Source organism: Emydura macquarii, unplaced genomic scaffold (genome assembly GCF_026122565.2).
Source record: "Emydura macquarii macquarii isolate MOO-44397 ecotype Brisbane River unplaced genomic scaffold, CSIRO-AGI_Emac_v2 contig_2636, whole genome shotgun sequence".
In the NCBI taxonomy this organism is placed as follows: domain Eukaryota; kingdom Metazoa; phylum Chordata; order Testudines; family Chelidae; genus Emydura; species Emydura macquarii.
Window position 1 is genome coordinate 19,576,311 of NW_027132773.1, and position 14,142 is coordinate 19,590,452.

At 43.8% G+C, this 14,142-nt stretch overlaps 1 protein-coding gene across 1 annotated transcript in view; it reads left to right on the forward strand.

Moving 5' to 3' along the window:
* The first annotated feature begins 7,739 nt into the window (after positions 1-7,739).
* The window catches only part of CAPZA2 (capping actin protein of muscle Z-line subunit alpha 2), a 40,405-nt gene continuing 34,002 nt past the window's right edge, over positions 7,740-14,142 (forward strand). Inside the window, exon 1 of the mRNA XM_067564244.1 lies at positions 7,740-7,874. Coding sequence (XP_067420345.1) covers positions 7,836-7,874 — 39 coding nt within the window. The 5' untranslated portion in view covers positions 7,740-7,835. The remainder of the gene's footprint in view (positions 7,875-14,142) is intronic.

Genomic DNA, 14,142 nt, shown 5'->3' on the forward strand with positions numbered 1-14,142 from the left:
TTAGGCAGTTTCCCTTGCTGTCTATGTGGAACCTTGATACAACAGAGGAGAGGAAAACATTTTAAAAAACAAGAAAAATGTGGTCGTAAAGCCACAAAAACTGGGTGGGAGTCAGAGGCAGGTATAGTACTTTGAAACTACTTTTATCTGATTTTTTAAAAATTGACTAGATTCATCACAAGAAGCTGCTCCTAAACAAAGATGCCTAGAGTTTAAAACTTCTTTATGCTTTACAATCACCTTCCCATCCAGCCCAGAGGTAAGTTTCTGAAAGAGGAGTGGTTCTACTGTAATTACATCAAAGGTTAATTAATTCACAAGCTGCACTCAACCTACTTCCTTATACCCAATTGTTACTTTATATTTTCTCTGGTGACTAGATCCTGTGAAATATTCCTTAATTCTATAGCATTCCTTTCCATAATGGAGAGGAAGTGCTTTGATGCCATGATGGTAGCTACTATATTAGAAGTAGAGAGACAAGGTGGATTTAGACATAAAAATACAAGATCCAATCCTACAATCTTTGCAATCCCTTTTATTTCAATGTTTGGACAGATACAAAGGAAGGTGTGGTTGTAGCTGATTTGAGCTGCCCTAATTCCTTCTCTGACAGACTTTTTGTCTTGGAAACCCAGTGCCTAAATTTACCCAGTGGAAACTGATGTAACCCAGCTTTGAATACAGCCAATTTCCATTGTCAACATAGTTAACTCATTTTAAAATAAAATAGATGATTTTCTTCTTCCTCTGAGGCAAAAATCAGAGCATCCCATGAAAATGAATTACTGAAATAAAAAGTTGAACAGAAACTCATGCTGGCATGTGAACTAAAACAACATCTTTACTTCTTATACATGAAAACTACGAGTGGTAATCATCAGAAATCTCCAACGGCTTCAAGAACTTCCCCTTCTATCTCACTCTCAACAGAAGGCCAGGTAATCAATAGAGCTCACCAGTAGGTGCACTGTTATACCATAGTTGTTACAACAGCAGAGACACTCCCAGTCTGCAGTTCCCAGCGTTACCTTAGTCTCACTGTACAGTTCCTGCACTTTCTGTTATTGAAACACATGGCATTGATCAGCTGAACTGAAGATGTCACTTTATTCTTTTCCTGCCCATCCAGTGTGAATGGGAGCCTCCTCCTATTTGCACAAACACTAAAGATGTGAAGCTCAGGCCAGTTGGACTTTGTTTGCATCCACCTGTAGAAGTTGACATTAGCATATTTTTCAGTACGTTACACATCATTGCTTTGCTCATTCATGTTCTTGTCCACCAAAGAGAGTTCACTAACATTATGGCAAAAGATCTAGATTGTCAAATGTCTAGTTATCTTTGGGAGCTGCAATGGGTTCCCAACTTGAGACACCTGAAAGGGACTTGATTATCATTTCTGAGCACCTACCCTTCCTAAATCAGGCCCCTTTAAGGATCTAACTGATCACCATATGTGGGGTCAGGAAGGAATTTTCCCCCAGGTCAGATTGGCAGTGATCTTGGGATGGGGGTTGTGGGGTTTGCTTTCCTCTGCAACACATGGGTACAGGTGGTCATTTGCCAGGATTATCTGGGTATATCTCACTTAATCATTTCCCTGCCATTGCAGGGGATCCCTCCTATTCTCTGTGTGTGACACTTAAAAGTCTAGTCTCCTGTGGGCTGTAATACTTTGGTCTCATTTTGGTTGTTGTGTTTAGTGCTGGGTGATGCTGGAGGTCAGACTAGATGATCTGGTGATCCATTCTGGTCTTAAACTCTATGAGCACGTCTTCACTACCGCACTAAATCGGTGCTGCTGCCATTAATGCAGCAGCATCGATTTACTGGGTCTGGTGAAGATGTGCTAAGTCAATGGGAGAGCACTGTCCCATCGACGTCTATAACCCACCTCAATGAGAGGCAGAAGCTATGGCGACGGGAGAGCATCTCCCATCAACATAGCATAATGTGGACACCGCTACATGTCGATCTAAGATATGTCGTCTTAAATTACATTACTTATGTACTTAACTAGCGTAATTTAGATCGATTTTCCGCGTTAGTATAGACCAGGCCTATGATTCCAAATTGCCTAAGATTGGGCACCTTAAAACTGAGGCACTCAGAACCACTAGTTATTTTTGAAACTTGGAGTTTCAAAAGTAGAAGCCTAAGGTTAGTCTTCTGTATCCATGTCTGGGCTTGACTTTCAGCAGTGCTTAGCCCTGGCTCATCCCACTGAGTACACTGGGGACTGTTGGGTGCTCAGCACCCCTGCAAATCGAGCAAGGCCCTTTGAGTTCTTTGATTTCTTGTAATATGTGGTACACAACAGTCTTTCAGTTAGGACCAAGGTTCATGTTCCATGGGGATCACTAAAGCTGAATTATGCAGCAGAGGGCCCTTAGCTATGTAGCCCTGTTCCCCAAGCCCTCTGTGTACAGCCAAGTTAAATACCTCTGAATAACAGGGTGTACAATGGGAACTCTAATAGGCCTTCTAGTTTCTATTGTACAGTTAGGGCACATTGCTATCATATAATTCACTTGAAAAATATCTGCCATTGTAGGAAGGGCCAAAGCCCATGCTGGCAAGTTTTCTGGTAAGACACAGTGAACAATCCTCATACTAGTGAAAAAGTTTCCTATGGTCTTGCCCTTAGTTCAGATAACTTTGGTGCTGTAACTTGAAGCCTTATCATTTCTCAAAACAAGCAAGCATATCTTAATCAAACAACCTTGTAATGAGTTCAGAACTCATTTTTATTACACTGTAATTCCTCATACTTCAAAAAGAAAAAACAACTGGTGCAACTGCAATTTAAATAAATTGATTTGCTTTGAAACAAAATACACCGTAAATTACTGCTAATCTCTGTTTGTCTGGTTAATGAGATATGAGGGTATTATATTTCTTCCAGGAGGAAATCAGCAATATTTCATCAAAGACTGAGATGCTTTTGCACAATTGATATGTTATCAACTATTAAACTTCAAACTCAAGACACGTGGTTGGTAAGACAAAGACAGCTGGGAGACTAAGGGAGTTAGCCACTTGGTAAGTATCTCTGGAGCACTATTTCTTTATTGCTATTGATTAACTTTAGGAAGAGCAAAAGACAAACACTTCCCATGTTGGGAAATTGCCATTGAGTTTGTTAGGATTCTGGGATGGTTAGTGTACTTGCTGTGTTTTGAAATCTAGGCATGGTTGCTGACTGTCTGGGCTAAGTTGACCTTCAGTTAGGTGAGTAACTATTTCTTAGATTTTCTTCACATAGGATTTTTTTGTTTGATAAAGTCTGCTTTTTTGAAGTCCATTGTCCTTATTCTGCTACTCTCACTGCTTCCTTTCCTTAGAATCATGAAATCTAGCATTTCACGATCATTTTCACTCAAATTGCCTTCCTCCTTCAGATTTGCTACCAGTTCCTCCCTGTTGGTCAGAATTAAGTTTAAAATATCTGTCCCTCTGGTTACTTCCTCCACTTTCTGAAACAAAAAGTTGTCCCCAGTATATTCCAACATCTTATTTGAAAATTTGTGTTTTGCAAAGAGGACCCAGGGAATTATAGACCAGTCAGCCTAACTTTGATATCTGGAAAGATACTGGAACAAATGATTAAACAATCAATTTGTAAGCATCTAGAGAATAATATGATTATAACAAATAGCTAGCATGAATTTGTCAAGAACAAATTATGTCAAACCAACCTAATTTCATTCTTTGGTAGTGATACTGGCTTAGTGGATGGGGGAAAACAGCAGACATGATATATCTTGATTTTAGTAAGTCTTTTGACACAGTCCCACATGACATTCTCATAAGCAAACTATGGAAACGTGCTTTTAATGAAATTACTATGCGGTGGGTGCATAACTGGTTGAAAGACTATACTCAAGTAGTAGTTATCAATGCTCTTAAAGTGGAAGGATGTATCTAATGAGGTCCTGCAGGAGTCAGTCCCGGGTCCAGTACAATTAAATATTTTTATTAATGACTTTGACAATGGAGTGGAAAGTACACTTATAAAATTTGAAGATGACACTAAGCTGAGAGGGGTTACAAGCACCTTGGAAGACAACATTATCATTCAAAACTAACTTGAGAAGTTGGAGAATTGGTCTGAAATCAACAAGAGGAAATTCAGTAAAGAGAAGTGCAAAATACTGCACTTAGGAAGGAAAAATCAAATACCCAACAACGAAATGCAGAATAACTGGCTACATAGTAGTATTTCTGAAAAGGATCTGGGGGTTATAGTGGATCACATAATGAATATGAGTCAACAATGTGATGCAGTTGCGAAAATGGGTAATATCAGTCTGGGGTGTACTAACAGAAGTATCATCTGTAACACATGGGAGACAATTTTCCTCCTCTACTCAGCATTGGTGAGGCCTTGGCTGTAGTACTGCATCCAGTTCTGGGCACTGCACTTTAAGAAAGATATGGACAAATTGGACAGAATCCAGAGGAGAGTAAAAAAAGATAACAGGTTTAGAAAAACTGACCTATGCGGAGGGACCTGATAACAGTCTTCAAATATGTTAAGGTTGTTATAAGGAGGACTGTGATCAATTGTTCTCTATGTCCACTGAAGGTACGACAAAAAATAATGGGCTTAATCTTTAGCAAGGGAGATTTAGGTTAGATATTAGGAAATAGTTAGTGCCTAACTATAAGGGCAGTTAAGCACTGAAAAAGGCTTCCAAGGGAAGTTGTGGAAACCCAATCACAGGATGTTTTTAAGAATAGGTTAGATCAGGGATGTCAGGGATGATCTAGGTTTACTTGGTTCTGCCTCGGCACAGGAAGCTGGACCTGCTGGTTTCTCTAGATCCCTTGCAGCCCTACACTTCTATGATTCTATAAATTGGATATGAGTGGGGATTTGGAGACAAGAGCTGGTATTAAAAATAATGGGAATAGCATAGAATGTCACAGGGTAATGGTTTCCTGCTACTACATAAATGCTAATGCAAAACCAAAGGCTGTATTGAAGGGAATTAATATAGTGTATTCTGAAAATGTTGAGGGGTCTGTTGTGCTCAGCATGTCACTGTAGCCCTAGTGCTCCTGACACACCCAGCCCTACGCTGCCCACAGTGTAGACTGGCAGTAATGTGGGTGCTATGACTGAAGTACTTGCTACTGATCTGCTTCATGAGCAGCTTTTTCACGATGCAAATGCAGCTGAGTCTGTGCCAACAATGAACCATGTGCAACTCAATGCTATTGGCATCTCCTGTATGGCTTTGCTGCTGTTGCCAAACGCTGAGGTCAGTCCATGTTACCATATGTATCCTTACTGCTGCTAACAGCATCAGAGAGGTATATACATTACTACTGTCATCTGTGGAATGACAGTCCATGAGAGACATGTTAGTGACTATTTAGTAACAGGAGCAGCCACTCTCCTCCTACTCTCTCCATGGTTCTCTCTTCACACCCAGCCCTCTGTACCACATTATGAGTAGTTTCCCCTTCTAGGAAATCCTGGGGCTTGTGCACTCAGCTGGAGAGAGGGACAACCTGCCAGAATGGGTGATATCAGGGGTGAGTTATTGTAAAGTCCTTCCTTGCCCTGGCTGCTGTCTGATAACTGGTATCCCAACTATACATACAACATGATGGGGTCTAAATTAGCAAGAAAGAAATCTTGGAGTCATTGTGGATAGTTCTCTGAAAACATCTGTTCAATATGTACTGGCAGACAAAAAAGCTAACAGTGTTAGGGCAGGTCTACACTACAGACTTTTGTCGACCAAAATGCTCTCGCTTGCAGCACAGCGGAGCTCCTGGATCTAATCAGCATTTGGGGAGAGGAGGCTGTGGAGGCCCAACTCCGCTCTAGCCAAAGGAACTTTGATACCATGAAGGTGGCTTTGTGCATTTGAAAGTCCTGCAGCCACTGCTCATCATCCCAGATCTGCATAATGATGTGATCCCACCATTCAGTGCTTGTTTAATGAGCCCAAAAGTGGCGATGCACTGTGTACAGATGCTCCGTGAATGAAAACAGCAAATCGGCCTTGTTTGTTTGCATGGCACACAGCAGGTCAGGCACCTTGGATTCCTGTTCTGATTGGGAGCTCATGATATATTGCATGAGCTGCTGCAAGTGTTCAGAACACTGACAACAACAGTGGAGAGCAGTGCAGGATCCACCTTTTCAGATAGAAATGGCAGGCATACAAGAAACAGGGGCCACTGAAAAATGCTGTGAAATGCAGTCGGAAACCCATGGAATGACGGGATGGAAATCAGTGCATCATGGAATGTTGATCTCACTCCCATGATGCACTGTGATCCTCTTTGCCTTCCCACAACTCCTAGCAGCACAAGGTGGTGAGTTGCATAGTGGGATAGCTGCCCACAGCGCACTGCTCTCACTATCAAGGCTAGCGCACCAATTATGGATATGCTTCGGCCACATGAGTGCTGTGTGACAGGTGCAAGTGTTGTAATTATAGCACTTTTTTATCATTGCTGTAATTTGCATTGATAACACTCTCTAGTGTAGACAAAGCCTAAGGAACCATTACAAAAGGGATAGATAATAAAGCAGAAAATTTAATAATGCCACTATATAAATCCATCATATGCTCATGCCCTGAATACTCTATGCAGTTTTGGTTGCACCATCTCAAAAAGGATATATTATAATTGAAAAAGGTACAGAGAAAGGCAGCAAAAAGGATGAGGAGTATGGAGTATGGAACGGCTTCCATATGAGGAGAGATTAAAAAAGACTGGGCCCGTTCATCCCAGAAAAGAGACAACCACGGGGAGAGGGATGACGAGTCTCTCAAATCATGACGGGGCTGGAGAAAGTGAATAAAGAAGTGTTATTTATCCCCTTCACATAACACATGAAATAAGGGTTACCCAATGTAATTAACAGGTTGTGGGTTTAAAACAAACGTAAGGGAGCACTTCATGCAATGCACAATCAATCTGTGGAATGCACTGCTGGGGATGTTGTGAAGGCCAAACGTAATACGTTCCCAAAATAATTAGATAGGTTCATGGAGGCTATTAATCAAGGCAATCAGGGACACAAGCTGCAGGGAGGGGGGGTGTCCCTAAACCTCCAGCTGCCAGAAGCTGGAACTGCACACCAGGGGACGGCTCACTCCATAAGTGCCCTACTGTGTTCAGTCCCTCTGAGGCAGGTGGCACTAGCCGCTGTGGGAAGAACAGATACTGGCCTAGATGGACCTTAGGTCTGATCCAATGTGGCCATTCTTCGTCAGGGTGCTGGGAGAGGGGGGCTCAGGACCGTGACCCGGCCTGAAGCCCAACTCATCGGAAGGAGCATCATTATCCCCACCTCACAGGAAGGGAGCCGAGCTGGCAGGACTGAGGTCCCGCCACCTACAGTTCCAGGAAACACATACGTGCCACGGCTCGTTTTTAGGGACCCCGCCCCACGTACTGGCAGGCCGCAAGTCTCACGAGACTCACAACCGTTAACCACAGAAGCGCAGCTATCGCTCGAGGAGAGACTCTAGAACGTAGGCGCCACAGCCCCGGGCGCGGCGCCAACACACACACAGAGAGAGAGAACTGGCCGCCCGGCCTTCTCTCGTTCTCTTCTTTCCCGCCCCGCCCCGCCCCGACGGCTGCTGCGCGTACACGCGTCGGCCATTGGCCCGGGCGTGACCCCGCCCCTTCGGGGGCCGCGCAGGGAGGGCCTCGGGAGCTGCTGACACACACGCGAGGGGCGGGGCCCCGCCTTCCCTTTCCTTTCCTGCCGGGCGGAGGGAGGAGCGGAGAGGAGACGGGGGCGGCATCCTGAGCGGTGGGCGCTGTTTGTGCGGTGGCCGCTGCCAGACGGGAAGATGGCGGACCTGGAGGGGCAGCTCTCGGATGAGGAGAAGGTAACGCGGGCTGGGGCCGGTGCCGGGGCTGCGGCGCTTCGCCGCCCTCGGGCTAGGGGAGCCCTCGGCGGCGCTCGGAGCCGGGCCGGGCTCGCCTCTTGCTGCCTCAGGTGGCGGCGCTTGTATTTTTAGCTTCCTGCCCGCCCGGCGCTGTCAGTCAGAGGCGCTGGGGGAGGGCCGGGCTGCGGGCAGGCTCAGGGGCCTCTCCCGCCGCGCCTTGTACGGTCCGAGGGCTGAAAATAGGCCCTAGGCGCCGGGCTGCCCTGTGGGGGCCAGGATCCGCTGCTCGCTGAATGAGACCGCCCGGCTCGGAGAGCTCGGCCTCAGGCGCTGCGCTGCCAGCTTCCTCCTCTTCCTCCTTCCGGGGCTCGCTCGAGCAGGGCCGCCCGGAGCCCCCTCCCCGCCCCGGGGCGACTGCTGCAGCCCATTCATCGGCGGCGTGGGGAGAGCGAGTCTGGCGGGGTCTCGCCGGCGGTCTGTCTCCAGAGCCCCGCGCAGGCTGGGGTGTACGGGCTGGATTTCGTGTCCTTCCCCCCCCCCCCCCTCGGTGCAGGTTGGGAGGGAGACTAAAATGGGGCTGGTTTCAGGATGGGGACTGTAGCAGATCTCTCACTTCTGGGGTTAAAGTAAAGGGAGACTTCTCGCAGGTTGGCTGAGACTTTTTGGGTGGCGTGTATCGCCTCCCGCCGTCCCCCCATGGCTGAGGGAGAGTGGGTGCGGGATTTAGATCCCATCCTTAGGGATGAGTTATAAAGATAAAGCATAAAGGCCTCCCAAAAGACAGAAGGTTTCCGGTCAGTGAGATGTTTATAGTCTTCCCCTGGCTATGTGAATTTTTTCTTTGCTCACTTAGTCTCTGTAACTTGGAAGTAGCCCTTAAAATGATGCCTTAGGAGGGGGCAGCTTGTAAAACCCAAACATTAAAGCTGCTTCTCTTCCTTTCCATCTGTCCTTCTATTGGGTCCAGGCTCATTGCAGTTGCCTGTGAGAAGGAGGCTTCAGAGCCAGGGTGTGGTGATGTGTCAACATGATGATGGTGCACAGCTCTCATGTCTTTATGTAACTGTCACTCATCTGTAATATAAATGCAGGTTTTCAGGGTTGCTGTAACTGTGGAGAGAACTCAGGTGTGGGTGATTTTTAAGGAATTGAAGAGGTCATACATTTCCTTGAAATTAGAAGGGAAGACTTTACCTTAATGTTAATTGTAATGTGGGAGTCTTCCTTCATATCTGAGGCCTAGCAGGACTGAATTTCAGAAGCAGGTGGCTAAATGAAAAGTCGCCATGTGTAGTTAGAGGTATGGTAGTCTAGCACCAGGGCATAGAAGGGTGCATAGTTCTTCAGGCTAGAAGACTTCAAAGCTGTAGTTTCTTTTTTTAATTCATTGAGTACTGCACCTGTTTGTGATGTTAAAAGCAGCAGAATAGGTAAGATCTGCTACCATGAATGCTAAGATACACATTTGTAGTTGGAATTTCTGGTCCAAATCTTGTCTGGAAAAGTTGCTTAAAAAATAGGGAAATAAAAATAACATTAAATGAAGACACTTTGGTGTGCTCTGGGTAGAAGGTATTCATCTACCTTGCCTAGGGATAAACTTGGAAACAACATTTACTTATCTGGCTGAAAAGTACTTGTCACTACACTGCCATATCTTCACTCTGCTATAGCAAATAAGTCCTGCCTCTTAAATCAATTGACTCTCACATCAGCTAATGGAGTCAAGACTTTCCCTCCTGCCACCAATCTAATGAATTTCTGAATCTCTGCCTGCAGTTCTGGTTTCTCTTCCTTTCCCCCAAAGGTACACAAATTAATTCTGGATTCTCTCCTTCTTTCTCAGTAATAAATTCTGGGCTCATGAAATAAATGACATCTGCACCCCACTGCTATAACTTAATTCTGGACCTCAGTGTAAGGCTCATCTGAGACTACAGAGCTTCAGGACATGCAAGAAGCCCTCTGCCTCCCAGTAACTCTTCTTCAGATGGGTTAACCCTTTCCTTGTCCTAGCTTTAATTCAAGTCAGTTTACCCCTGGTCTTTAAAGAGAGTTAAAGAGAGTGGTGCTCATTCATTGCTTTTTGTGCCCTCCTAAAATGTGCTAGCAGCTGAGAGGCGCTCTGCTTCCTACCTTCTCTTTTTTTCTTGTTCAAGAAGTGGCACTTGAGTGTCTCTTTTTTTTTCTTGCAAAGATGGAGCCAGTGACTCCCTGGACTCAAAGCTGTCACCTATGCAAAATTCTGATGGTCCTAGATGAGTGTGTTTTTCCATGTCCTGGAGTGTGTCTGTCTGGGCAATACAAAAAATGGTAATATGCAAGTTATTTACAAAAGTAGGCTGGTGTGAGTAAAAAGTGCTGAGAATCTTGAAAGTTTTCAGTCTGTGTGAAGGAGGCACATTCCACCAGTTAGGGCAAATCAAACTGTTTGATAAGGTGCCTTGGGTATAATCAGATATTCTATCTGACCTGCATTTGTCCTTTCCAAAGTAGCAGTGTCCCGTACACATTATAACCCACTGTAGCTTCGATGAGTATTCTTTGGAAGATTAGGCTTCCCAGATGACAGTATTTTTTAAAGCATCTATTACTGTTGTACTTATACACCTTATTTAGAACATAAAAATGTAAGCACAGCCATACAGGGTCAGACCAGTGGTCCATCTAGCCCAGTATCCTGTCTTCTGACATTGGCCAATATCAGTTGATTCCGAGGGAATGAACAGAACAGGCAATCATCGGTGATCCCTCCCCTGTCGTCCACCTTCAGCTTCTGGCAAACAGATGCTTGGGACACAGAGCACAGTGTTGCATCCTTGTCTATCCTGGCTAATAGCCTTTGATGGATCTATACTCCGTGAACATATCTAGTTCTTTTTTTGAACTTACAGTTTTGGCCTTCACAACATCCCCTGGCAAAGAATTCCACAGCTTGACTGTGCGTTGTGTGAAGTACTTCCTTTTGTTTGCTTTAAACCTGCTGCCTATTAATTTCATTTGGTGACCCCTTGTTCTTGTGTTATGAGAAGGAGTAAATAACACTTCCTTATTTACCTTCTCCACACCAGTCATGATTTTATAGACCTCAGTCATATTCCCTGTCATCTCTTTTCCAAGCTGAAAAGTTCCTGTCTTACTGAAGCTGTTTCATACACCTGATCATTTTTGTTGCTCTTCTCTGTGCCTTTTCCAATTCCAATATACCTTTCTTTTTGAGATGGGGTGACCAGATCTGTATGCAGTATTCAAGATGTGTGTGTATCCTGGATTTATATAGAACAGTGGTCACCAAACTTCTTTTACCAAATGACTTCCCTCTCCTCTCCAATTTTGCCACAGCCTTTTTTTGCCTTTTTCCAGATCATTTATGAAAATGCCTAACAGTACTGATCCCTGGGGGACACCAATATTTACCTTTCTCCATTTTGAAAACTGACCATTTATTCCTACCCTTTGTTTCCTGTCTTTTAACCAGTTACTGATCCAGGAGAGGACCTTCTCTCATCCCATGATAGCTTACTTTGCTTAAGAGCCTTTGGTGAGGGACCTTGTCAAGGCTTTTGGAAAATCTAAGTACACTATATCCACTGGATTACCCTTGTTCACATGTTTGGTGATCCCCTCAAAGAATTCTGATAGATTGGGGAGGCATGATTTCCCTTTAAAAAAGCCATGTTGACTTTTCCCCAGCGTTCTGGATGACTTTACATTAAATCTCCATGAACGTGTTTGAGTTGTGCTGTCCTTTATAGAAGGAGTTCCTCTCATAAAGCTGTAATTATTCTTGCATTATTAAATTTAAATGACTGCTGGATGATTGTATGCTTTGAGTAGATTGAATGGAAGACCAATATTAATGTTTTACAGCAAAGGTACCTGATGGATTTTTTTTCTGATTAAACAGAGAGCATATTTTGAGCCAGAAATTTATTCAAGTTGAATTTTTACTACTTGTGATCCTAAGACAAGACTTAGGAGTAAGTTTTCTTAATGGATGTGGAGATGTTTAATCAAATTGTCAAATTTCTCTCTCATTGGCTACTATGGATATCAAAACAAGTTTTCTTTTTCTAAGCTAATATATGGCCGCCTAACACAACTTCAGACCTATTAGCCTGCATTTTGAGGGATCCTTTCTATAATATTTAAGCTAAATCATTTGACTTAACACAAATTAAAATAAATATTGTTTTGTCTGTCAAGATAGGGCTGTAATTTTAAGCCTAGCGAGCAGGGGTGCTTCTGGAGTGGGGAAGGAGAAACATGTTAATCTTGTCTTGCCCCAGCAATAGATCACACTTGTGCTGCTTCTCTATTGTGCTTTCCTTATTTTGCAGTAGAATGAAACTGACTAGGATCATGTAATAGTCTCGCTGCTGGTAATCCTTCTAGTATAGAGGAACTAGTGGGATAGCTGGTGTTTGCAGAGGTATTGGCATAATCCTGGTAAAGAGGGCAGAAATACAGAGAAGTAAGGGAGTAATACAAGGCTCTATACTGGACTCCAACTATGATATCCAAGTGTCTCTTTAACAGCATCAGTTCAGAAAGAATCATTCTTGATTTCTTGTTCCATGTACTAGTGGTGGCTGGAAGTGCTGCCAAGGCAACACAGCTCATGAGGAGAGAAAAGCTCATGTTGCTCTCCAGTAGCCACTTTAGGATGATTTAAAAAGTAGCATCAGTAAGCTCTGAAATAATTCAGATTGAGATCTCAGATGGTTGGCACAATGTGTAGTATCAAAGGGTGTCAGATAGGTAGGACTTTCTGTTTCCTCTGCGTTGCTGGTGTTACCCAGATCTTGTTCCCCATGTCATTGCTTGCTGCTCAGGAGAAGTGAAAGCAAGATAGAGCATGAGTGGATAGTCAGAAGCTCTGCACGTGCCCTGGAGATTCGGCGGCAGTTGACGGGAGTTACGCAAACTACGCGGTGTCTTCCCTTCTGCGCGGTGTCGACGCAGCACTATGCTACTTGAGGGCGTGGTTTTACTCAGTCGACTTCCTGATCGACTGAGCGGATCTGCACTGACCACTCAGTCGATTCAGAAATATCGATTTGCGGCAGTGACTTTGCCGCCGTCAGTATAGACATGCCCTTCCTCTGTGCTGCAACTGCTGTGCAGGAAAAGTGAGAGCATGTGGGGGATTGCCTCTGGGACATGCATGACCCACCTAGACCCTTCCCCTAAACATACTAATCTAAGTTATTCGTCACTCATGAACTTCAAATCACTTGAATATTAACTGCTTAGGAAGCCACAAACTCTGTGTTACCTATTTTCTGTATTACTGCATCTGAAGAAGAGAGCTGAAATCTCTCAAAAGCTTATGTCTGCAAATATTAAATTTGTTAGTCTTTAAAGTGCCACAGGACTCTCGATGTTTTTTATTTAAAAAAATCACTCACTTTTCTTTCAAGTGTGGATGCAACAGTAAGGTGTTTCTCTCTCTTTTCTCTCTCTCTCTCTCTCTCTCTCTCTCTCTCTCTCTCTCTCTCTCTCTCTCTCTCTCTTTCTCTTTCTCTCTCTCTCTCTCTCTCTCTCTCTCTCTCTCTCTCTCTCTCTCTCTCTCTCTCTCTCTCTCTCTCTCTCTCTCGTCAAACTTTAGAATTTGAATGAGCAGTTTCTTAGACTGGTCAGAAATCAGATAATTATACCTCTTTTAAAAATAACCAATTGGAAAATACTTTCCTGGTTAATCAAATGACGGAACTGCCAGCAACTCAATCAACCTGTGCAGTGTTGATGCTGCTTTTTGCTGTTCCCTAATACATGAATGGCAAAAGATCTTTCTTCATCAAGCCCTCAAACACATTTTTTCTTTAAAGATCTGTAGACTGAACAATCCTCAGGAGTTAAATTTCAACATGCTATGGTTTTATACAGTCACAGAGTATAAATATTTCATGTGTGTATAATCTCAAATCTGAAAGTTACGCAATGCTATCTTCCTGAATCTGCATACTGCCTGAAATAATTTCTCAGAACTGCCCCATCCATCTCAACTGAAAATCTGAACAATAGTGTTTAAGCCCAGCCAATGTGTTTATTCCACATTTCTGAACAGCCTTCCACACTATCTCAGGTGCCAAAAGCGATCTGTCCCCTATTCCCTGCCAAAACATTCTGCTTCCATTATGTCCTCCCCCAAATTCTGATATAGTTAAACATTGTCGATACAAATATTGGTGAAAATATGCAAATGAGCAACAAACTGAATTGAATAAAAACACAGGGACAAGTGTACTGACTAGATTTCATTTCA